Source organism: Schistocerca nitens, chromosome 2 (assembly GCF_023898315.1).
Source record: "Schistocerca nitens isolate TAMUIC-IGC-003100 chromosome 2, iqSchNite1.1, whole genome shotgun sequence".
In the NCBI taxonomy this organism is placed as follows: Eukaryota; Metazoa; Arthropoda; class Insecta; order Orthoptera; family Acrididae; genus Schistocerca; species Schistocerca nitens.
The window spans coordinates 118,656,298-118,683,108 of NC_064615.1; the positions used below are offsets into that span (position 1 = coordinate 118,656,298).

The window sequence follows — 26,811 nt, forward strand, 5'->3', positions numbered from 1 at the left end:
ATATGGGCTTCCTATGTCATGGTAGCTGCGCCAGCGTGGTGTCGCCTGTTATCTGCGCTCTCTGGCAACTTCTGAAACCAACCTATTTCTAACAGGTAGTGGGAAAATATTGCAAATGGTGGTTTGAAAAGCTTACTTTCAAAGTAAATATCCTTTTAGGTAAGTTGAACTATGTGCGAGACTGTACCATGAATTTCTTAAATCACAGAGTGTTTGACTCTCATTTAAAAATCAACGCTTTGATAACGAACCATTTTGAAGAATTTCGAACCCTGAAGATCTGACAATTGTGTCATTATTAAAAATTTTACTGGCATATTTGTGTGATATATCTTAAAATGTAACATGCGCAAAAAGATCAACATTATGTGCGAAAGCTTAGCTTCTGTTGCAGCTTATTAACGTTAGAGACCAACATTATATGTGAAAGGTTTTCTTTCCTTGTGGCAACACTTTGTATATTAATTTAAGCTGTTAACTTTCCCTGTTTGTGTGTTCGTGCTACTTAACAGAGATGTTGCTGTTGGCTGACTACATCACGTGTCCTATGCTCTGAATATCTGCTGGCCAGATCACGTGACATGAGCTATGACTGGCTTACAAAAACACACCACAGTCTAGATTTCAATGATTCGGAAAGTAACATGCAGTGTCTGGTGGAATTCCAATGTATACTTTCGTAATACAAAAATTTGCAGCGTACATGTTGGTGCAGAACAAAGATATTTCCAAAACGTGTCTTTTTCCCTGAGTTTCATTTTCTAAAGTGGCGGGAAATTCTACACTCGTGTATGAAACCATAACCATTCAAAGAATTGATAAATTTTGCAGTTCTGAGGGAAAATCACTTAACACGGAAAAAGTGTGTTTTCACCCGGGAGAAAGTGTATTTTTAACCGGGAATTTTTTTTTGCCTTGTCCGCGTATACACCCTGACAGATTAAAAATTATGTTGCAACAAATAACAAAAGCTTCATTTTGGTAGAAATTCAAAGGCTGTTATAGGAAGCAGGGGCACCAATGATTCCATATAAGTAGAGAAATGCTGTGCGCCACACAGAAACGGTTGTTAAAGAAACTTGGAAAGTGAAGTGTGTGGAGAGTCATATTGAAAATATAATTATATCCTTGGGCTATTCAAGTGACTCATCCACAGACCAGAGCTCAGATAATGACAGTGTCAAGGGAGAAAGAGATTCTTAAATAAGTGTCATTTGCCCTTTGCCTTAATTTGTCTTTATTTTTGTGCTTGCATTTTGTGTTTTTGACTGTCAGGCATGTACTGCAGCTGCACAACAAATCTCACATCATTATGAAGGAATACTCATGTGCACGAGTGTGTAACTACATGCATACTACAGTGATTGGTTAAGTTGTCAAGCGGTTTATGTCCGCGGTGGTCTAGTGGTTCTGGCGCTGCAGTCCGGAACCGCGGGACTGCTGCGGTCGCAGGTTCGAATCCTGCCTCGGGCATGGGTGTGTGTGATGTCCTTAGGTTAGTTAGGTTTAAGTAGTTCTAAAGTTCTAGGGGACTTATGACCTAAGATGTTGAGTCCCATAGTGCTCAGAGCCATTTGAGCCGGTTTATGTTATTTTAATGTCGTTAGTTATTGTATTTATATTAACAGTTCAGATCCATTTTAATACTAGTTACGAATCGAATAAGACAAATGAATGTGATTCATTTTGATTATTGTAAAAACAGTGCAGTTCCTGTTGCTTTTGTTGAGGTATACGAATAGTAGGAACAATCATTTTACACATGGCAATGTATTTGTTAAGCCACAAGGATATAATGAACCTGTAAAGTGAACTCAACACCGCACATTAAAAGGCGGTGTGAGGAGATAGTCCAGTAAGGATCTACACAGCTGTTGCTACTACAGCCAAAATAAGCGCGCATGCACTGGCAAACCGACAACATTGCCTCCTTCCACACTCAGCTGTGCTTCGCTCTCAGTAACTTTGTTATTCTGACCTGGGTATAGCTGTAGTTTCCTCTCCTCTGACAGACAGTGTTAATAATGAAGATATTTCACACTGGAATCAGCTCTGGTCACTGTTTCAAACATTTCCTTTCTCCACACCCTGTTTTGTCATAAACATGTTCACTTCATCCACAATCTGTTACTCCTTCTGACGTATACTACTACCATCTTCTATGTCCTTATGTGTGACAAGTATGATAATATGTCTGTATGAAATGACTTATTCAACCTTAAGTTTATTGATAAAAGAAATCGAAGCTTTGAAATTGCCCAAGCCAACTACTGTAGACACTTGTAGTGCTCACATTTGCAGATGGCAATAGTGAACTGTAGATCAGTATAATGTGTAATTGCAGCAGTCTGTCTCTTTTGAAATGAGATCCTGCTTGCCTTTTGTTAGATACATAATTTAGAATTAATCTGTAATCTGATTTACTTTTGACGCTCTTATAGTGCCTCATTAGTTTACTATAGGAATTGAAGCCATGATTGTAATAGTCTTCATAAATATTCCCTAGTACGCTCTCATAGACATCTTCTAATACACTGGCCTCGACTGATTGGGTGGTGATAGCCCATACTCACCTTGACTGAACTATTCCTGTTGGTATGGAGATGAGTCATGTACTACCTGAACAGCTACCTTCGGTTCAGGTTCTTCCTGTCCTTCAAAATCAGTATATCTATCCAGCATAATGTCATTTATTTCTGTGTCATCCCTATTATATTTTTGATTTACTGTGTTATATATCCGTGAAAACTCTGTAGACGACCCTAATTTCAGTGCCATATCCAGCATCTCGCAACTTTGTCCCTAATATTTTTACCACATTTATACTATTAATTCTCTTCATGATATCGCTGTATACAATTTATACAGTAACCCCCATGCAAACACTCAAACGCATTTGTACTGCAGCTATGCTCTTCACACAACTTGAGCACTTGTTAGTGCAGATACAACATACCACTGTCTTGTGGTGCTAGCAGACAAGGGCGAAGTTTTGCATGGAAATGACACAGACCACTGTTGTTTTTATGATCGAACTTTAATCTAAGCATGGTTTCATGCAGCTCAGAGTATCCAAGATCAAAGGTTTCCCTTGTTAGCTTTACCAACATTTTTAAAGCAATGATCTGTTATTTTAGTTAACATACTATTGGTTGTTGCTCTTTTGAGTGGATATAGTTTAACCAACTTGGACCGGCTTTCTAACACATCAAAGAAATGTCATATTCCTTCCAGCCTCGAGGTAATGGACTGTAAACATTCATTGCCAATAACTTCCATAGCCAGCCCAAAAAAATTCGCTACAGTATCAAGTGTACTCCAGCGGTATGCACTTTAAGTTTTGACAAGTCTTGCAAGATTTTAATATTATCTTTACTTGCTGACTCATATTTCTAAAATAATAGTACTTATTCATATGCATCATAAGTTTCTTAGGATCAAAGTGTACATAACCTATCAGTACGTACTAAGTTAGTAATTTTATGCTTTCTTGTGGTATGCATAGTAACCATTTTGCAGCATTATTCTTCCTATGGAATAAGATTCTCTTGTGCAGTTTCCACTAGTTACTGGTATTTACATTGTCTTGTTGTAAGTTATCAATTTGAGTTTTTACATGTACATATTGTCTTTGTTCTTTTTCTAAACTGTAACAGAAAGCTCTCTCTTTTTCATATGTATTAACCTTTAAAAAATAAATTGCAAAGTTTCTTTCTTTTACATCTTGATTTGCGTAAGTCCTGCAGGTAGTCTAGATAGTGCATCTGGTACTACGTTATATTGTCCTCTTGTGTATGTAATAGAAAATCTAAATTCCTGTAGAAAAAGAGCGCATCTTGTAAGTCTACTGTGTTATAATTCTCTTATGTAGAAATGTTAATGCAGTATGATTAGTGTGTATTACTGTTTCATTTCCTGCTAAAAGCTATTTAAATTTCTTGAACACTCATACTAAAGAGATAAGTTTCTTTTTCTGTTATATTAAAATTCCATTCATGATGCATAAGCATCCTACCAGCAAAAGCTACTGGTAAGTCTTTTATTGTATTGTGTGTATTATATTCCTGAAATATGTAACATCCCAAACACATATGTATCAACAAAAAATCACAATACTTCACTTTAAAAGAAAAAAGAAATTGTTGTTATTGCATTCACGGGTTGCTTTGTCTTTGGTTGTAACACACTGCTTCGTTGTCATCTGCTGCTGCTGCTGCTGCTGCTGCTGCTAGTGAAGTCTTGTGGTGATGTGGCAAACTGTAACCCCACAGGAGACTGCCAACCTGCGTTGCTCTGGCTGGTTCTGCTGCTTCAAAGCATTGTTGATATGAATGATTTACTTGTACCTGTCTTTGCAAACATAACACTAGTTTTTCTTGGTTATGATTGGATAATCTTTGTCTTCAGTTAAACCACTTTGTATGTTTGTGAATGGTCTTTGTTGTGCTCATCTCTCTAATTTTGATTAATAAGCACTTATTGAATAATTTTATTTTGTGATAATTTCGCTATTTGTTTGCTTAGTGACATTATGTTGACTGTGTTGCTGAAGCAAGAGTTATTTTACATTAAACTTTGAAATTATATCTAAGAACAAAGATGATGTGACTTACCAAACGAAAGTGCTGGCAGGTCGATAGACACACAAACAAACACATACATACACACAAAATTCAAGCTTTCGCAACCAACGGTTGCTTCGTCAGGAAAGAGGGAAGGAAAGGGGAAGATGAAAGGATGTGGGTTTTAAGGGAGAGGGTAAGGAGTCATTCCAATCCCGGGAGCGGAAAGACTTACCTTAGGGGGAAAAAAGGACAGGTATACACTTGCACACACAGGGATATGTGTGTGTGTGCGCGAGTGTATACCTGTCCTTTTTTTCCCCCTAAGTGTGTGTGTGCGAGTGTATACCTGTTCTTTTTTCCCCCTAAGGTAAGTCTTTCCGCTCCCGGGATTGGAATGACTCCTTACCCTCTCCCTTAAAACCCACGTCCTTTCATCTTCCCCTCTCCTTCCCTCTTTCCTGACGAAGCAACCGTTGGTTGCGAAAGCTTGAATTTTGTGTGTATGTTTGTGTTTGTTTGTGTGTCTATCGACCTGCCAGCACTTTCGTTTGGTAAGTCACATCATCCTTGTTTTTAGATATATTTTTCCCACTTGGAATGTTTCCCTCTATTGTATTCATATCATAAACTTTGAAATTAATTATATAAGCCCAATAATATATGTAACTCATCTTTGAATGTGGTTTGTATTGCCTTTCTTAATTGAAGTGGTCTATTTTCATACCAGTCTTCTTCTTGTGGCAAATATTTCCAGAGTTTGTGAAGTATTCTTGATTTTGAGCCTCAGTTTAATCTTTTCTTCCAGGTTCATTTCACTCCAGGGTCACCACGTGTGGGAATTCAGTTGATGTGTGTATTACCATCTACCCTGTACTATTTGTCAGAATCCCAACTAGGTGAAACCTTCTTAAATCTTGATTAGATGCCAATCCGTCTCCAGGCAACTTAGAGCCACAATTCAACTTTATTACATGTTGACTAAATATCAGTTAAGAGATAAGCATATGTCTTTGCCTGACATCATATTCATGTTATTATGTTCGTTAAAGAAAATGCTATTACCGAAAGATTTAACATGTTGACATTATTGTTATCATCGCTGTGTGATGCCCTTGAGGAATACCTCAAGCAAATAAAAAGAACTACCATGACAGAATGTGCTCCATAAGAAACCTTCATACATAATAAAGACAATGTTATGAAGTAATAAAGACAATGTTATGAAAAGGAAAGATTGCTACTCACCATGAAACAGATATGTTGAGTCACAGATAGGCACAAGAAAAAGACTACTAAATAGCTAAGCTTTAGACCAGAAGGCTTTCTTCTGAAATAGACATCACATACGTCCATTTACACAAATGCAGCTTACACACACATGACCATTGTCTCTGCCTTTCGGGACAAACTGGCCAGAGGAGGTCCTGTTAGATTTCTAAAATGGGATCATGGTCATGAAGTTCGCATGCAGAAGTGTCGGAAAGTTCTCAGATACCTTCAGCCATGTACTAAGATTAATGACAATTGTGGTGGCGCCCTTTGTCTGTTCGAAGGATGATAGGGTTTTGATTGGTTGTCAGTTTACTGATAGCTGTGTGTTCCATTACGTGTGATGTTGGACTAATGATGGAGTGATTTAGGAAAGGAAGGAGAGGACAGGTTGTATGTGAGCAATTCCTGAAAGGTAACCAGGGGATAACTCTTTGGAAGGAGAGGAGGATCTAAATTGTAGGGAGGTTCAAACTGATTCTGTATGGGGTTTCTGTTGGTGGTTGTCAGTGGGGTGTGAGGTGAAGAAATATTTTGACTATGGAGAATGAGTATAGGAAAGGTAATTTGAGTTCAGTGTGGTTGCTTCAGAAAGTACTGAGACTGGCAGAAAGGGTGACAACAGTTTTATGCGATGAGTATTCAGGGGCAGGATGTTTCATGGAGTGTGGAGGGAAGATTTCAGGGATATGGAAGGCGCAGTAATTCTGTGAGACGTGGTCAGGGAGTTGATGGGTTGATTGGGGGAGGGGTGTGGTTGTGTTTGTTTGAAATGGTAGGTACTATCTTGGCCTGTGGTAATCACATGTGGGCATAAGATAGGAGTAGCTGGGACAGCTGTCTCACATAGTGCTGACAGTGCTGCTCCAACTGTTAAAGGTCAAGTGTTGCTACTGCAGTGATAACATTAAGGGAGTTGTGCTCACAGAGTAAAAGAATTTTGCAAAAGCAGTAGAGGCTCTTCCCCCATGAACTATGGACCTTGCCGTTGGTGGGGAGGCTTGCGTGCCTCAGCGATACAGATGGCCGTACCATAGGTGCAACCACAACGGAGGGGTATCTGTTGAGAGGCCAGACAAACATGTGGTTCCTGAAGAGGGGCAGCAGCCTTTTCAGTAGTTGCAGGGCCAACAGTCTGGATGATTGACTGATCTGGCCTTGTAACATTAACCAAACCGGCCTTGGTGTGCTGGTACTGCGAACGGCTGAAAGCTAGGGGAAACTACAGCCGTAATTTTTCCCGAGGACATGCAGCTTTACTGTATGATTAAATGATGATGGCGTCCTCTTGGGTAAAATATTCCGGAGGTAAAATAGTCCCCCATTCGGATCTCCGGGCGGGGACTACTCAAGAGGACGTCGTTATCAGGAGAAAAAAAACTGGCATTCTACGGATCGGAGCATGGAATGTCAGATCCCTTAATCGGGCAGGTAGGATAGAAAATTTAAAAAGGCAAATGGATAGGTTAAAGTTAAATGTAGTGGGGATTAGTGAAGTTCGGTGGCAGGAGGAAAAAGACTTTTGGTCAGGTGATTACAGGGTTATAAATACAAAATCAAATAGGGGTAATGCAGGAGAAGGTTTAATAATGAATAAAAAAATAGGAGTGCGGGTTAGCTACTACAAACAGCATAGTGAACGCATTATTGTGGCCAAGATAGACACAAAGCCCATGCCTACTACAGTAGTACAAGTTTATATGCCAACTAGCTCTGCGGATGATGAAGAAATTGATGAAATGTATGACGAGATAAAAGAAATTATTCAGGTAGTGAAGGGAGACGAAAATTTAATAGTCATGGGTGACTGGAATTCGTCAGTAGGAAAAGGGAGAGAAGGAAACATAGTAGGTGAATATGGATTGGGGGGAAGAAATGAAAGAGGAAGCCGCCTTGTAGAATTTTGCACAGAGCATAACTTAATCATAGCTAACACTTGGTTCAAGAATCATAAAAGAAGGTTGTATACCTGGAAGAATCCTGGAGATACTAAAAGGTATCAGATAGATTACATAATGGTAAGACAGAGATTTAGGAACCAGGTTTTAAATTGTAAGACATTTCCAGCGGCAGATGTGGATTCTGACCACAATCTGTTTGTTATGAACTGCAGATTGAAACTGAAGAAACTGCAAAAAGGTGGGAATTTAAGGAGATGGGACCTGGCTAAACTGAAAGAACCAGAGGTTGTAGAGAGTTTCAGGGAGAGCATAAGGGAACAATTGACAGGAATGGGGGAAAGAAATACAGTAGAAGAAGAATGGGTAGCTCTGAGGGATGAAGTAGTGAAGGCAGCAGAGGATCAAGTAGGTAAAAAGACGAGGGCTAATAGAAATCCTTGGGTAACAGAAGAAATATAGAATTTAATTGATGAAAGGAGAAAATATAAAAATGCAGTAAATGAAGCAGGCAAAAGGGAATACAAACGTCTCAAAAATGAGATCGACAGGAAGTGCAAAATGGCTAAGCAGGGATGGCTAGAGGACAAATGTAAGGATGTAGAGGGTTGTCTCACTAGGGGTAAGATAGATACTGCCTACAGGAAAATTAAAGATACCTTTGGAGAGAAGAGAACCACTTGTATGATTATCAAGAGCTCAGATGGCAACCCAGTTCTAAGCAAAGAAGGGAAGGCAGAACGGTGGAAGGAGTATATAGAGGGTTTATACAAGGGCGATGTACTTGAGGACAATATTATGGAAATGGAAGAGGATGTAGATGAAGACGAAATGGGAGATAAGATACTGCGTGAAGAGTTTGACAGTGCACTGAAAGACCTGAGTCGAAACAAGGCCCCGGGAGTAGACAACATTCCATTAGAACTACTGATGGCCTTGGGAGAGCCAGTCATGACAAAACTCTACCATCTGGTGAGCAAGATGTATGAGACAGGCGAAATACCCACAGACTTCAAGAAGAATATAATAATTCCAATCCCAAAGAAAGCAGGTGTTGACAGATGTGAAAATTACCGAACTATCAGTTTAATAAGTCACAGCTGCAAAATACTAACGCGAATTCTTTACAGACGAACGGAAAAACTGGTAGAAGCGGATCTCGGGGAAGATCAGTTTGGATTCCGTAGAAATGTTGGAACACGTGAGGCAATACTGACCTTACGACTTATCTTAGAAGAAAGATTAAGGAAAGGCAAACCTACGTTTCTAGCATTTGTAGACTTAGAGAAAGCTTTTGACAACGTTAACTGGAATACTCTCTTTCAAATTCTGAAGGTGGCAGGGGTAAAATACAAGGAGCGAAAGGCTATTTACAATTTGTACAGAAACCAGATGGCAGTAATAAGAGTTGAGGGGCATGAAAGGGAAGCAGTGGTTGGGAAAGGAGTGAGACAGGGTTGTAGCCTCTCCCCGATGTTATTCCATCTGTATATTGAGCAAGCAGTTAAGGAAACGAAAGAAAAATTTGGAGTAGGTATTAAAATTCATGGAGAAGAAGTAAAAACTTTGAGGTTCGCCGATGACATTGTAATTCTGTCAGAGACAGCAAAGGACTTGGAAGAGCAGTTGAACGGAATGGACAGTGTCTTGAAAGGAGGATATAAAATGAACATCAACAAAAGCTAAACGAGGATAATGGAATGTAGTCAAATTAAATCGGGTGATGCTGAGGGAATTAGATTAGGAAATGAGACTCTTAAAGTAGTAAAGGAGTTTTGCTATTTAGGGAGTAAAATAACTGATGATGGTCGAAGTAGAGAGGATATAAAATGTAGACTGGCAATGGCAAGGAAAGCGTTTCTGAAGAAGAGAAATTTGTTAACATCGAGTATAGATTTAAGTGTCAGGAAGTCGTTTCTGAAAGTATTTGTATGGAGTGTAGCCATGTATGGAAGTGAAACATGGACGATAACCAGTTTGGACAAGAAGAGAATAGAAGCTTTCGAAATGTGGTGCTACAGAAGAATGCTGAAGATAAGGTGGGTAGATCACGTAACTAATGAGGAGGTATTGAATAGGATTGGAGAGAAGAGAAGTTTGTGGCACAGCTTGACTAGAAGAAGGGACCGGTTGGTAGGACATGTTCTGAGGCATCAAGGGATCACAAATTTAGCATTGGAGGGCAGCGTGGAGGGTCAAAATCGTAGAGGGAGACCAAGAGATGAATACACTAAGCAGATTCAGAAGGATGTGGGTTGCAGTAAGTACTGGGAGATGAAGAAGCTTGCACAGGATAGGGTAGCATGGAGAGCTGCATCAAACCAGTCTCAGGACTGAAGGCCACAACAACAACAACAACAACAGTAGAGGCTGTCAAGTTTGATTTGGGCTTGTATTGTATGAAATCTTGCAAAACTGGAATCCACATCATTTTGTGAAATCTTGCCTGGCGTGATATCCTGTGTACTGAACTTTCCATGAAAATTGGCATCATGGTCTGTCACCCACCCTATTGCAAGAACCTTCATCGTGCCCAACTTTATCAAGTTCCTCAGCCTCACCATAATGGTCCTTCATAATCATACAATCCAAGCTCAAACCACAGCTCTCAGCCGCTGCTCCTTTGTAACTGTCTTGCAAGGCATGTAATGTGCTGTGTTCATTGAAATTTATTTTTGATTCAAGTTTTCCTTCAACAGGTGTAGAGAATCAAGTGTGCCACTTTCATCCAGTGATATCACCCTCATTTTCGGAAAAATTATGGTCACAGATATGCGGAGGGCAACACCATACATTGGCTCGTGATAATGAAGGTAAGAAAACTTCTTATCAATTTCAAAGTGTTCATTACAGAACAACTGCAGTGTTAGTTTCAGTGGGACATAACAGACAGGAGAAGTTTGCTACACCTTCTTTTTCAATTATCTGATGCATTCACGCTATTCTGTGACAAATGTTTTGCCACATTTTAACCATAATTTTGTTGTTATAATCCCAATATTCAGGTGGTTTTCCATCAACATATATTTAAATGTCATATGTAGAGCATTGTTAGTCTTCTGCAGATTCAGTGTATGGTAAATAACTTGCATATGCAAGCTTCAACTGTATTTATCTTTATTATTCATTCTTTTGGCATCACAGTTTCTTCTTTACTTTTTTTGTGGATACAATTTTTATAATTGTTGCCACAGTTGTGCTTACTCGTAAGCCAGAGTAGCATGTATGTCTGTATCTTTCTGTATATGATTGTATTTAGACAAACAACCACAGTGGCATCTATGGCAAATGTGAATCTAATCACACTTCAGATAGTATAATGTACGTGTAACTGGAATGCACCTGATAATGGCACCATGCTGCCAAAACACATTGTGCTACTTAAATATTAGTAAAAAATGTTCTGAAACAGCATAAATTATTCCGTTAAATTCAAAATACAGTCAGAATCCTGAAAACATTCCATATAACATAGATAACTTCATGTTCATTTACATTATTTGATTTTATAGTAAATGCCAAAATGTTTTGTACTGTAAAGCCATGTCCCATTCTTGTTGAACTAGGAAGTATGTAAATGCTTTTATTTATGGATTGCCGTATTTACTCAAATCTAAGCCGCACCTGAAAAATGAGACTCGAAATCAAGGAAAAAATAATGTCCCATTCTGCAGATTCAGTGTATGGTAAATAACTTGCATATGCAAGCTTCAACTGTATTTTTCTTTATTATTCATTCTTTTGGCATCACAGTTTCTTCTTTACTTTTTTGTGGATACAATTTTTATAATTGTTGCCACAGTTGTGCTTACTCGTAAGCCAGAGTTTATTTTAATTCATGAAACATGTAGGAGCAGCTTATTTATATTCTAAAATTTATCATATAATTTCTACTGCTTAAGTAACTTTTTTATGATATTGAATTAGCATCGTGTGTTTCAGGAGCATGCTGCCATCATTTGCATTCCAGTTAAATGTATGTTATATCAATCTGAAGTGTGATTAGGTCCATTTGTTGTGTGTGCCACTGAGGTTGTTTCAAAGTAGAATCCTGTAGAGAAAGATGCTCACAAAAATGTATGTATCTTTCTGTATATGATTGTATTTAGACTAACAACCACAGTGGCATCTATGGCAAATGAATCTAATCACACTTCAGATAATATAATGTACGTGTAACTGGAATGCACCTGACAATGGCACCATGCTGCCAAAACACATTGTGCTACTTAAATATTAGTAAAAAATGTTCTGAAGCAGCATAAATTATTCCGTTAAATTCAAAATACAGTCAGAATCCTGAAAATATTCCATATAACATAGATAAGTTCATGTTCATTTACATTATTTGGTTTTATAGTAAATGCCAAAAATGTTTTGTACTGTAAAGCCATGTCCCATTCTTGTTGAACTAGGAAGTATGTAAATGCTTTTATTTATGGATTGCCGTATTTACTCAAATCTAAGCCGCACCTGAAAAATGAGACTCGAAATCAAGGAAAAAATAATTTCCCAAATCTAAGCCGCACCTGAAATTTGAGACTCGAAATTCAAGGGTAGAGGAAAGTTTTAAACCACACCTCCAAATTGAAACAAAGTTGGTCCATTGTAACATGAGACACAATTTAGGTCGAATGGTTGAAGATACAGCTACAGTAGTTTCGTTCGAGTCGTAAGCTTAACAGTTAAGCTTTACCAAGTAACCATTGCTATGTGTCAGGTGCTCCGTCCATATTTATACGGGTACCCTTCCTTTTTCACGTGCTTTGTCTGGTTTGAATCGATTGCTTATTTTGCTTTGATCTGATAAGTGCCGTTTTCTTTGTTAAAGGTGTTTACACCACTCTAAGCTGAAAATGCATTATTGTACTGTGTCATGCATTGTTTGTCGCTCTCTGATAATGAGTGTTTATGACCTGTCGCTGCTCGCGGCATGGCTTGCTTTAGTGCGCACTACCGCAGCTTACAATTAAAAAAAAAAAAGAGAGGAATTGTCTCATTAGTGAAACAATAGCAAGAGACTGCTATTTGTTGTTACTTACACTGCTGCTTTCTTTGACAGTGATCAACAAGAACCAAATAATAGACTGCGTATGATAGAAGATGTTCTTAACGAGAGTTTAGCAAAAAATTTTCTCCGTTTGAAAATCTTTGCAGACGCCTCTTTAGTACATTACATTCTGCACAGAAATTAGTCATCTTAGATTTAAAAATCTAGTCAGTTGCCGTGCTTCATTTCTGACTGTATCACTATTCAGCATAAGAATAATGCGAATATAAACGTGACATGATATTTATATTCTTCCGCATTTGCTGTTGTCTCACTCTAGTTTCGTAGTTTATTAGGCATACAGGATTTAAACGAGATAGCAGCAAACACAAAAGAATACATGGCATAATGTTTACATTCTTCTACCTTTTCTTTTAATTTATTTACTGACGCAGAGGTTTTGGTGCCAGTATTTATCTTTGTGCCTGCAAAGCATGCCCGTATAGCGCTACATATATTCGACGGCAGAAGTTAGTTGTGGCGGCACCTACCAACATTTTCTAGAACTTCCACTTACTTTGCACTCAATTCTAAGCTGCAGACGGTTTTTTGGATTACAAAAGGAAAAAAAGTGCGGCTTAGATTCGAGTAAATACGGTGCTTATTCTTATACATTCTTAATCTGTAATACCGTGACATGTCAAACATCCTTGTCTAAGTGATCCACAGATAAATAAAACATCTATTACAACAACAACAACTACTACTACTACTACCGTTGTTGCTGTTTTTTCTTAATTTGTTAGCAGGTGGCAAGAATTATTTTTATGCTTAAAGGGAGATCCTCAGGAGTTGGATTGACTTTTTGAAGCCATCTGTCTGATGGTGTAAGTTAGGGCCTCAGGTATCAAATCCTGCAGCGAGTTATCAAAGTGGGTCCTCATTTGCAAGTAATTGATGAAAAATAATTTCATTTGATCATATAGAGCCTTCAAATAATAGTGTTACGCAGAATGCTGGTGTGGCACAGTGCAGGTACACTTCTGATGTGCAGAAAGCTTGTATCTTTGATTTCCGTCAACTGCTTTGAAATATTTTATTTTTGAATGTTTATCAAAATTATTTGTATCATTATTTTTATTCAGTTAATTGGTTTTAATGTAACTCTTTTAATTTCTAATCTTTTGATGTGTTAACTTTCATCATCGTTCTGGCTTCTATTTTGCTCTTTTCTTCTTTCCCCACCCCCCCTCCATTTTTATTTGGAATCTTTGTGCATGTGATTTTAATTATTTTTATTTATCATCATGATATTTAAATGTTTCAAAATGCTGATCTATTGATTAAAAAAAACTAAAGATAAAATAATCTAACATTGCACTATGGACACATTAATGCAGATGAAGATTTAATCAGAAGAAAGGATTATAAATAACACAAAATTCAAGCAAAATGAGGAATGGAAATAATGGATTCAATATTATGAACACCTGTGTAGAATGATAAAATAGATGAAATGAAATTGGAGTTGATATATAAAAACAATTAAAATAACATACACAGAGATTTCAAAGGAAAAAAAAATAATTTGGAAGGAAAAATGAGAGTAAATAAAGTCAGTGTTATGAAATAATGACACAGCAAAAGATTAGATATTTTTAAAAGTTACATCTAAACCGAGTAGTTGAATAAAAACAACAGTCAGTCATCTTTATGAAGATTTAAAAATTGTTTCAGTGCACCTGTGGGATTCAAACCCAAAGCATGCTGCACATTAGGAATGTATCTTAACTACTGTGCTATGCCACCATTCTGCTGAACACTACAAGGTCTAGACTCTAGAGAAACAAGTTAAATTCATTTTCATCGATTACTTGCAATTTAGCACCCACTTTGGTGTATGGTTGCAGATTGTAATACTGGAGACCGTAACGTACACTGTCTGCAGCTCGTGGTATCGTGGTAGCGCTCTCGCTTCCTGAGCACGGGATCCCGGGTTCAATTCTTGGCGGGGTCAGGGATTTTCACCTGCCTCGAGATAACTGGGTGTTTGTGTTGTCCTCATCATTTCATCATCATTCATGAAAGTGGTAAGATTGGACTGAGCAAAGATTGGGAATTTGTACGGGCACTGATAACTACACAGTTGAGTGCCCCACAAACCAAACATCATCCTTCTAACGTACACTGCCATATTCATGGCTACAAAAAGTTGGTCCCACCCATGGGGCCGCTCCTCAGATTTTTTGTTTTGCCTTGTCAGTTTTCAAACCAGCAGCATCCACACTAACTTTTGTGTCTTTTATTTCTTTGGAATAGGACAGGTTTAGTTATCTGGTGATTATAAAAACATAAATGATTTTTTTTTATTTTGTAAGCAGATACAAATACTTTTAGTTGATTGAATCCTCTCTTGTATTTTTCCAATTAATTGAGTATGCAGTTGAGTTAAATTACAGTATATTATGACCACACCCTAGACATTTGATGTCTGGAATTGCATGTGTATGTCACATTATGTGCATCAGCAAAGTAGGAATGCTAGGAACCTGACAGGCTGTTTGTATACTTTAGTTCACTGCCATCACATCATGGGTGACCTGTCAGAGGTTCAAAAGTTATGCTAATCAGCTGTTGTATGAAAGGAGGCATTGTTGCAGACTGGCGGAGTTTGTGAGCTTTTTTGCATATCTGTGTGGTGAAGGTGTTGGGGGAGGACCAGTGGTGTCAGCCAATAATTGTTGTGGAAACTGCAACTTACTTTGGAAGCCATAAGGCAAGAGTAATTTCATACTTCAGCTCATAAGTCTTTGTTTTGATGAGGGTGTAAACTCTCTGGCCCAAGTGGTAAGTAAATTGTTTTAGAGTATCTATTACAAGATTTAAATTCCCACTGGCACCAATATCTATAATAGGAAGTGGGCAATGCCATTTCAGCACAACACAATATGGGAGGAATGTGATCTTGAAATGTCACAAGCCCTGAATGGATTGAAGAAGTTAACATCCACATAATATTTCATTTAATTACTAAACTACAAAACTTCAATCTCCTCATTGTTCTTGAAGCATATCTCACTGATGTTCACTGAATATTTATGTAAGATTTGCTAACTGACATGACTGTGTGTCTTGTGAAATAGATTAGAATTTGATACAGACATGCAAAATTCCTTTAAAAAATATAAAAATTATGTACTTCAGTGTTACCTAGAAGTGAAAATATATTTTATTTTCTATGTCATTTTTCATTTTTTACACTAAACTTTAGAATTTATTGTGAACATTCGCATATATAGCAGTTAAGAATGTAAAAAAAAATAATTTTTATTGAAAAGCTTAGTTAATATTTGTCAAGAAACATTTCCATATGTTTACAAATATGGAAGTTAATAAATTTGCTGCTAATGAGATTCGAACTATCAACTTTACGATTACAAACCTACCGGCAAATATGTTAATAAGCCAAAATGTATTCTACCTAAAATTGCACAGGAAATTTTTTAATCTTCAAATATGTTTTTTTTCTTTTTGATAGTTGTATTGAATTAGGAGAGTCAATCAAACAGTGGAAAATCCAGAATAGAATGTAACAGTATTATGGAAAGGGTATTTGCTACTCCCTATATTGTGGAGCTGCTAAGTCACAGATAGGCACAACAAAAACACCGTCAGAAAGCTAGCTTTAGGCCAACAAGGCTTTCGTTGAAAATGGATAAATCACACACACACACACACACACACACACACACACACACACACGCGACCCTTGTCTGGCTGATAAGACCATGCAGTCTGGCCCCAGCAGCCAGAGACTGGTCGTGCGCGCATGCCTGTGTGCATGTGCTTGTGTGCGTGTGTGTGTGTATTTTTAAGAAAGGCATTGATGGCCTAAAGCTCACTTTCTGACAGTCTTTCTGTTGTGCCTATCTGTGACTCAGCATCTCCACTATATAGTGAGTTGCAACAATCCTTTTCATAATTTTGCATTAGGAGATTGGTATTCTTTGGATCACGTATGGGTGAACATAATTGAAGATGGAAAGTCTGTAATGTCCCTTATGTCTTGAACAAGTACAAACACAAAAATTTGTCAGTGAAGTTATCATAACTCAGTTACCATTTTGAAAGTGTTGTGCTCAAGTAGAATCCATTAATTCAATTATTTATTCATACTTCCAGCATTCACCAGTGACTGCTCAGTTGTGAAGATAAGTGAGACTCACTGAAGGGCTATCCCAGTACAAACCTTAGGGGCTTTGGCGATTTTCGTGGCCAGTTCTTACAGGAAACGGTTTTCAGCCAACTATTTTTAATATGTTTGTTACTTGCTTGAGACAACCATTTCATTTGTGAAGTTGTAATTAAGTGTTGGTTTCATCTGTACTGCTCAGAACCGACCAATTCTTTTCTTATACGGGTAACACACATTTGCCATGAATTTACTTGTGTATAGGTGCCTGCAGTTTTTCTTCAGTGTGTAAGCTGTACTCAGGTGACACCTTTTTCAGTTTACTTCATGGCATGATGAAATTTGTTTCGAATACTGACATGATTAATTAAGGCATAAATGTTGTATGTTTTAGGTGGTGTTTATGTCATTGGTCGTAAAGATTATGGGCGCCTTGGATTAGGCAAAGACTGTGAAGACATCACTACACCTACTGCTATACCAAAACTTATTGGGATGAAATGCACTGACATTGCATGTGGTGCAGCAGTGTCATTTGCTGTAAATGATAAAGGTTGGTTCATGTTTTTTAGAAAGATAAATTCCTATTATTTTTATAAATTAGTTTCACAGTATCACTTCCAACATTTACCTTTGACACAGTACAACTACAACAAAATAGTTTCCCAAGTTTATTTACTATGAAACTTCCTGGCAGATTAAAACTGTGTGCCCGACCGAGATTCGAACTCGGGACCTTTGCCTTTCGCGAGCAAGTGCTCTACCAACTGAGCTACCGAAGCACGACTCACGCCCGGTACTCACAGCTTTACTTCTGCCAGTACCTCGTCTCCTACCTTCCAAACTTTACAGAAGCTCTCCTGCGAACCTTGCAGAACTAGCACTCCTGAAAGAAAGGATATTGCGGAGACATGGCTTAGCCACAGCCTGGGGGATGTTTCCAGAATGAGATTTTCACTCTGCAGCGGAGTGTGCGCTGATATGAAAATCTCATTCTGGAAACATCCCCCAGGCTGTGGCTAAGCCATGTCTCCGCAATATCCTTTCTTTCAGGAGTGCTAGTTCTGCAAGGTTCGCAGGAGAGCTTCTGTAAAGTTTGGAAGGTAGGAGACGAGGTACTGGCAGAAGTAAAGCTGTGAGTACCGGGCGTGAGTCGTGCTTCGGTAGCTCAGTTGGTAGAGCACTTGCCCGCGAAAGGCAAAGGTCCCGAGTTCGAATCTCGGTCGGGCACACAGTTTCAATCTTCCAGGAAGTTTCATATCAGCGCACACTCCGCTGCAGAGTGAAAATCTCATTCTTTATTTACTATGTTTGCTTAGCATTCCATTACTAACCCTCAACTGCAAATGCTGGAGAGTAAGTTTCAAATTTTTATTTTTGTAATGTTGATTTTGTTTCCTTTGGTGTGTTGTGTCCCATGTGTTGTGAAACAGTTGTCAGCCTTTTCATTCTCGTGAATGATTTGACCCAATACAGCAACTTTTCACTTTGTATTTTAGGGAAATGATAAAGTGCAAGAGTACATGTTTCTAATTCTAAGATGCAAGGAAAATATTTTGTACCTGCAACAGATTGACAGTGAAAAAGCCTGTAATATAAAATTGTCAGAATCAACAACACAAAACACAGTGTTTCTTGTAAGCATCTATCTACAGGTGCAAAGATTGTGTGAACAGCCCAGCTTAGTGTTGGGACTCTCTTTCACTGCATTCAAGCAGCCAATACATTGAGTGTGTGGCAACCAACTCTTCACCAGTTTTTCGTCCTTGTGCTTAGTAAAAGACTATCTTTGATTTCCTACTCTTCCTGACACTTTTTCTGTATTTGCCCTGTTTTTGTCTTCATCAGTAAGCCTATCCATACTGCTTTGTATTAGCATACAACTACCGTATTTACTCGAATCCAAGCCGCACCCGAATCTAAGCCGCACCTGAAAAATGAGACTCGAAATAAAGGGAAAAAAAAATTCCTGAATCTAAGCCGCACCTGAAATTTGAGACTCGAAATTCAAGAGGAGAGGAAAGTTTTAGGCCGCACCTCCAAATCGAAACAAAGTTGGTCCATTGTAATATGAGACACAATTTCGGTCGAATGAATGACGATATAGCTACAATAGTTTGGTTCGAGTCGTAAGCTTAGCAGTTAAGCTTTACCAGGTAGCCATTGCTATGCGTCAGGCGCTCCGTCCATATTTAAACGGGTACCCTTCCTTTTTTATGTGCTTCGTCTGGTTTGAATCGATTGCTTATTTTGCTTTGATCTGATAAGTGCCATTTTCTTTGTTATAGGTGTTTACGTCACTCAAGCTGAAAATGCATTACTGTACTGTGTCATGCATTGTTTGTCGCATTCTGATAGTGCGTGTTTACAGCCTGTCGCCGCTCGCGGCATGGCTTGCTTTTGTGCGCGCAACCGCCGCTTACAATTTTTTTAAAAAAGAGAGGAATCGTCTCATTAGCGAAACAATGGCAAGAGACTGCTATTTGTTGTTACTTACACTGCTGCTTTCTTTGATAATGATCGACAAGAACCAAATAATAGACTGCGAATGATAGAACATGTTCTGAACGAGAGTTTAGCGAAAATTTTTCTCCGTTTGAAAATCTTTGCGGCCGCTGCTTTAGTACATCAAATTCTGCACAGAAATTATAGTCTTCTTAGATTTAAAAATCTAGTCAGTTGCCGTGCTTCGTTTCTGACTGTATCACTATTAGGCATAAGAATAATACGAATATAAACATGACACGATACGTATATTCTTCCGTGTTTGCTGTTGTCTCACTCTATTTTCGTAGTTTATTAGGCAGAAGGATTTAAATGAGATAGCAGCAAACACGAAAGAATACATGACAAAATGTTTATATTCGTATTATTCTTATGGTGAAGAGAATACTGCATGTGATTCACATTTGATCAGGTTACTATTAGCAACCATCTCTTCTCACCGGTAGGAAAAAATTCAGAACGTAGAGTTGGCCATATTGATAAACATCCCAAACAGTCTTGCCAGTCGGATTTTCGTAGTACATTGAAATTCTGCTACATTCGAAGATGAACAATACGGAATTTGTATTTACTTCGTTGGATAATGTATGAAAATGCAGTGGTCGAAACTTGGGGCGGAGAGAAAAAAGCTCGGCAGAAGTTATTTGTGACGGCACCTGCCAACATTTGTCAGTACTTCCGCTTGCTTTGCACTCGATTATAAGCCGCAGGCGGTTTTTGGGATTACAAAAACCGGAAAAAAAAGTGCGGCTTAGATTAGAGTAAATACGGTAACACTGAGGAAAATACAATTCCAAGGCTCACATTCAGGACTGAGGTTCAAATCCCCATTCTTATAAGGTTCTCCACGATTTCCGCAAAATAGCTTACAGCCAGTTTGCTTTCACATCTTTGCCAATTCCAAGCTTGTGTCCCATCTCTCCTGCCTGCCTCCATCTGCCAAGACAACTGCATTGATAATTGACTGTCAGTGTTGCAGTGGCCATGGGTGTGTCCATTTGTGTGTGTGTGTGTGTGTGTGTGTGTGTGTGTGTGTGTACACTTCTACTAGAGAAAGAGTTCAAAAGTGAGGAAAATACTGTTCTTGGTGCTTGTTTCTATGTGCTACACATTGGTGAGCAATAAATGAGTGATTGCCTTTCCTTTATTTTGCATATCTTCCATGAATTTTCATTGTTATGGTATACCTGTCTGTTATTTATGTACACATAGATTTCGAAATTTTGTGTTAAGGTGTGGAATTTTTACATATTGTCACTGTCGATTAAAAGTACCAATGAAATAGTATTCAGCAGCATATGGAAAGTGAAAATCATGCCAAGAATAATGAACTGGTACATAAGAAGCAGTTTATTGGTTGATACGCTGTTGTGACAGAAGTTGCATTTCACACGTGCTGTTCTCTTTCCCAAGTCCTACAATCCCATTACGAGGTTGTATCAAGAGAAGTATATTTTAGTCTGTCCCTACTGAGAGTATTAATAGAGATAAAATCCAGTTCAGGTGCCAGTAAGTTTCTTATTTTATTAAATGGCTCTGAGCACTATGGGACTTAACATCTGTGGTCATCAGTCCCCTAGAACTTAGAACTACTTAAACCTAACTAACCTAAGGACATCACACACATCCATGCCCGAGGCAGGATTCGAACCTGCGACCGTAACAGTTGCGCGGCTTCGGAATGGGCACCTAGAACCGCTAGACCACTGCGGCCGGCCTTATTTTATTACATGATCAGTTTGAAAGTCTAAAGCTCCATCATCTGGTGCCACCATATTATTAAGAAAACATAAATGAGTGGCAGTCCAGCCTGTCATGAGGGATCACGCCCATGCCAAACACCTGACTGCAAAGGATCAACTACCAGGGTGCCTATCTCAACAACCAGCAAGGAAGAAAAACTTCCTTATTGGCTGTTGAGGAGGGTGCCCTGGCTGTTGGTCCTACACTCCCATGCATTTGTTTGGCATGGGTGTAATCCCTCGCGACTGACTGGCCTGACTGCCACACACATTTGTTTTCTTGGTGGCACCTGAATATGGAGCTTTAAGCTTCAAAACAGATAACGTTATAAAATAAGATGCAATTGAAGTGAATTTTTGTTCTATTAATATTTTTCTCACCTGTGGATGTTCGCCTGTCAGAGATTTTGTCCGAGTGACAGTACTTCAAGAAAGTTGTAACTTTAGTCTCACTAGGAAGGAAAAGTATCACAAAGCAGATGAGTAGTAATTGATGCCAGAGCAGATATATTCAATGTCACAGTGACACTTGAATGGAGAAGTGCAACTTGTGCTTATGTTATATTTCCTGCTTGAGAATAGTCAACACTATCATGATGTAAAATGTTATTAAATCATACTTTGTGCTGTGGACTGAAGTAAAATATGATTGAGTATGGCTAGTTCTTACAGTTCTAGCTTCTTATATTCTTTTTGCCTTCCCAGCCTCGACACACAACACATGTATCTTAAAAATTAAGATCTGCACTGTGCAGGTTATTCATTTAGTCAGTCATTAAAATATGTATACTCAAACATGAATGAGTTTCTATCTTGCATTAACAAATTCTTGAAAAAGGTCCTGCAAGAAAGAAAAAAAGCACTTTCAAATTGCAGAACTGCTTTATCATCTTCTCCCATCATTATAGATAGGAACATTGTAGAAAGTTTTGTAGTTTGTGTAGCAGTTTCCTGGCTTTATGCAGAAGCTTGGATGTTTTGTCAAATGATCCCACAACTGTAAGAAAGGCTAAGGAATTATCAGGTGAACAAGAACTGCGAGATGAACTTTGCTATATATGGACACTTCTTGCTGACGATAGCCACAATAAAACTGAATGTGATCTGTTTTGAGAAGGAAGCACAGTTTATCCAATGTCTCTGATGTGGAGGACATGGCAATGAACAAAAATACTGATTACCATTATTTTAAAAACAGGATATGCACATCTTGTCTTTTGGTGTACAACATTCCTTTTCTGTTTGCAAATATTTGCTGAGTAATGACAGGTACTGTTTTCTTTAAAACAGCATTGAAATATTGAATGAAGATTTGTTTCAACAGTTTTCTGAATTAATCAGTGTGATTAGTGACATAATCAGTAGACTTTTCATTGCTTGGCGAAGTTTTTGGGGAGGTTTCTGATTTAATAACTTGTGTATGAAATCCATAATTTCACATTTTGAATTGGCACCTTTGTGCCTAAAACTTCACACCTCTTTTGTCACATTTTTGCACATGAAAATACTTGGCCTTGTGGTGAACTAAACTATAACCCCCTTAAAATTTATGTAAAGTGACTGTTCAATATACGATAAGTCAGTTATTACCATTCTCCAAATACACTAAGTATGCATATTTTTTTAAATGGTCGGAGCTGCTTCCAGTGTGATTCTGCAGTACAAAATTATAAGTAAAGGTGGAAGAAAATAATGCTGCTGTCTCATATCCACAACTGACGGGAGTCACCTTTTAAGTACTTACAAGCAACCACTATGTAGTGCTTTTGAGATATGACCATTCGTGTTAAAACAATGGAAGCTCAGAAAGTAACTGTAGCTTGCTGATGGTGAATGTTTAAAGAAACAGTGTTGTGAATAATTTGAAATTTCATGTGACTGTTTTCATTGGGTAAGTGTTAAAATTAATGTAATTTATTAAACAAAATTGATACAGATGTGACCTCTACAGGTTCTTGATGTACCCTAGTCCTGTTACTGGCTGACACTACAGATCAGTAGCCATCTAAATACTGTTATACACCGTCATATTACCAAGAAATTTAAATTTCATAGACATTCTAAGGCATCTACTAAAAACAGATACACTGTTGTCTTTAGATAATTTGCACATATGATGAATGCGCCCCCCCCCCCCACACACACACACAGGTTTATCAATAAAAATCAGCCAGTAATCTGACAAGGATACATCGAGAACCTGTAGATGTTAAAGATTTAACAGTTTTGTTTAATAAACCACACTGATCTTGTCAAAAGCCAAGATGCAGTTTCTTCTTTCCTTTGTAGTCTCTCTGGCCCTCATCTCAGTATCCTTTCCTCTGGGTTCGCTTCTCAGTAATTACGCAATGTATTCCAAAGCGCTGTTGTGGATGGCTGACTCTGGCTACTGATGTACGTGAACTAACTAGAGTCCCTTTTACTCACGTGTGTGTGAACAACGTGACTGCCAGATTTGGTATATAAGTAATTGCTCTGGCACTGTTACTCATTCACTGAGATGCCTCAGTGTCATGTATCTTGTTGGTGTTCAACTATTTACAAGACTGTTTTAGATGTGGAAACTGATTGTAATATGAATGCTGCCAAGATTATCCATGCCTTAGATGATCCTCCTGTGTTTCTCAGTAGGTGCATTGATTTTGCATTTACTCATGTTAAATGTAAAAGCTGGTTATGCTTGGCATACTGTTGCTATCATCCATACTGATTCTGCATCATGTAGATTGGCTATTAGTTTGGAAAATTTCCCACCACATGATTTGATTGCATATCGAACTTTTATGGTAACCCAATTGGAAGTTTAAGCAAGAGCTGAAATCTCAGGAATTTTTTATTGATATTAGATTAGATTAGATTAGATTAGATTTACTTTCATTCCAATTGATCCGTAGTGAGGAGGTCCTCCAGGATGTGGAACATGTCAGAAAAACAACAATACATGACAAATATTTACAACTAAAACAAATAAGCTAATGTACCATTCCACAGGTCCCAAGTGGAATGATCGTCATTTTTTAATGAACACTAAGTCATTTTACAAATACTAATGCACTGAATTTAAAATAAAAAAGTTTTTTATTTATTTATAATACTTATTTACAATGAACACATTACTGCACTGAAATGGTGCAGAAGTTAGATTATACTAACACACACACACACACACACACACACACACACACACACACGAATTTTCAATGAACACATTACTGCACTGAAATTGTGCAGAAGTTATGTTGTACTTATATACAAATCAGTTGGTTTTACGAAGAAATTCATCAATGGAGTAGAAGGAGTTGGCCACCAATAAATCCTTTAGGCCTCTCTTAAACTGAATTTCATTGGTTGTTAAGCTTTTTATGGCTGCTGGCAAGTTATTGAAAATGTGTGTTCCTGAATAATGCACACCTTTTTGTACAAGACTAAGTGACTTTAAATCCTTGTGAAGATTATTCTTATTTCTAGTATTGATTCCATGAATTGAGCTGTTGGTTTGAAAAAGTGATATATTTTTAATGACAAATTTCATTAAGGAATAAATATATTGGGAAGCAGTAGTTAGTATCCCTAGTTCCCTAAACAGGCTTCTGCAGGGTGTTCTTGAGTTCACACCACATATAACTCTCACTGCACGTTTTTGTGCCCGGAAAACTTTAGCTTGGCTTGATGAATTACCCCAAAAAATAATCCCATATGACATTATGGAATGAAAGTAAGCATAGTATGCCAGCTTTTTCATTTTTATATCCCCTATGTCTGACAAAATTCGCATTGCAAACAGAGATTTGTTAAGACGCTTCAGCAGTTCTGTGGTGTGCTCCTCCCAGTTGAATTTATTATCAAGCTGTAATCCCAAGAATTTAACACTGTCCACTTCTTCTGTCTATCAAGCTGTAATCCCAAGAATTTAACACTCTATCTATTTGTGTGCATAATTGTCTTATGTGTACATGTATTAAATCACTTCATTCCATTTTTCATAAGCAGTCCCCTCCAGAAATGACTTTTTACAGTTGGTTTGCAAAATTTCATCTTGGTCTTGCTTCTATAAGGAATAAATTCCGTAAACTTCAACCAAAATGTGTGTTGTGTGCTACTATGTAGATAATGTATTGTCTTACTTAAAATTAATATCTCAAACTGAACCACACTAATTTAACGTGTACAGTGCATCTGTTGTCAACGTCTCTTAATTTTTCTTTATAGGAGAAGTTTACGGGTGGGGAATGGCAACAAATGGACAGCTTGGAAAAAGTGGTGATGGAGACGATGAGAGTGATGTGTATGAGCCACGACAAATCAAAGGAAAGCAGTTACTGTCACATGTGGTGTTGAAAGTGTCAGCTGGTGGACAGCATACTGTGTTGCTTGCTAAAAGTGCTAAAGTGACAGAGGAAAAATAGTGCAGTTAGCAGTTTTGAAATTGTATCAACTTTGTACCAAATTTGTGTATAGGGAAAAGTGTTTTTTGGCTGTAATATTAATAACTAAAAGTCCAGTTCAGTGTTCTTGTATCCCCCCACCCCCATCCCCACTTGTTTTCTAACTCATTTGACTACATTCAAAGTTCACATGGTTTGACATTGGCACAATACTAAAGGAAAAGGAGGAAAGCAGATGATACGGAAGTTTTGTAAAACATGCTTGTGTTTCACAGTGAAGATGAATTTTCATTTTAAAAACTCAGATTTTTTTATGTTGTAAATATTAAAGTCCATTACTTGAATATATGTGTTAATGACTTCAGTCTTTTATTTATGATCACACATTTTGATCTGTAAAATTTTACTGATTGAAACTGTTTTATGTACTCTACTTTGCCACATACAATGGTCACCACAGTAATGGTTATGTTTGATAAAATATAATCGCTGTACAGTAAGATACTTTTATTTGCCTTTTTCTCCTCGATACATAACCTGAATGATTTGTATTCTTTTGGAAAACATTTTGACAAATAGTGGAAAATTCATTTTAAATACTTGTACTTTTAAGTGGTAATGTTCCTTTGAATCAAAAGTGTAACTGTTAGAAAGAAACACTTTCTAAAATGAAACAACTAAGTAAATATGATGATTGCCTTTCATTTTAATTTAGTACTTTTATTATTTTCCTGACATTCTTGTTTTATTATTCTTTTTCTCGTTTGATTTAATATCATTTCCTGCCTCCAGGTAACATACTGTTTTACTTCAGCTAATGCACATAGTGTTTTATGTATTATCACCACTTCTTTCTCTTCCTTTCCTTCTCTCTTTGTGTATAGTTCAGTTTTGCCATCTACTGACCATCAGTTTCCTGGTTTGTTCCCCATTATGTTTAGTTTATCTGTACCACATGCATTTATTCTTTCTTGATTCTGTTTTCCTCATTTTCTTAGGTTCTTCATGTTTCTGCTTATGTTTTATAACATCATTTTATAAACAACTGTGTTATTTTGTTGGTTTGTATTTGGCCACTGGCTTTTCTAGGCTGTGTTCTCTAGTTTCACAAGCTGCAACATAGTCGCGAATCCAAAACAGTGATCCAGGTACTGTCCAATGTTTTTTATTCCAGTCTTTGATCACAGTATAAAGTCCTTCGTTGATGACCGGTTTCAGTCAGTAATGACCATCTTCAGATCTGTTCTACACAAAGTCCTAATGTG

The 26,811-nt window shown here is 37.7% G+C and overlaps 1 protein-coding gene across 4 annotated transcripts in view; it reads left to right on the top strand.

The window, feature by feature from the left end:
* LOC126235795 (regulator of chromosome condensation) overlaps positions 1 to 25,662 on the top strand; it is a 136,513-nt gene extending 110,851 nt beyond the window's left edge. For all 4 annotated transcript variants that reach the window (XM_049944610.1, XM_049944611.1, XM_049944609.1 and 1 more), the window contains 3 exons: positions 10,432 to 10,545; positions 17,309 to 17,467; positions 25,371 to 25,662. In XM_049944610.1, the coding sequence (XP_049800567.1) occupies positions 10,432 to 10,545; positions 17,309 to 17,467; positions 25,371 to 25,567 (470 nt within the window). In that variant the 3' untranslated portion in view covers positions 25,568 to 25,662. The remainder of the gene's footprint in view (positions 1 to 10,431; positions 10,546 to 17,308; positions 17,468 to 25,370) is intronic.
* Positions 25,663 to 26,811: the final 1,149 nt, after the last annotated feature.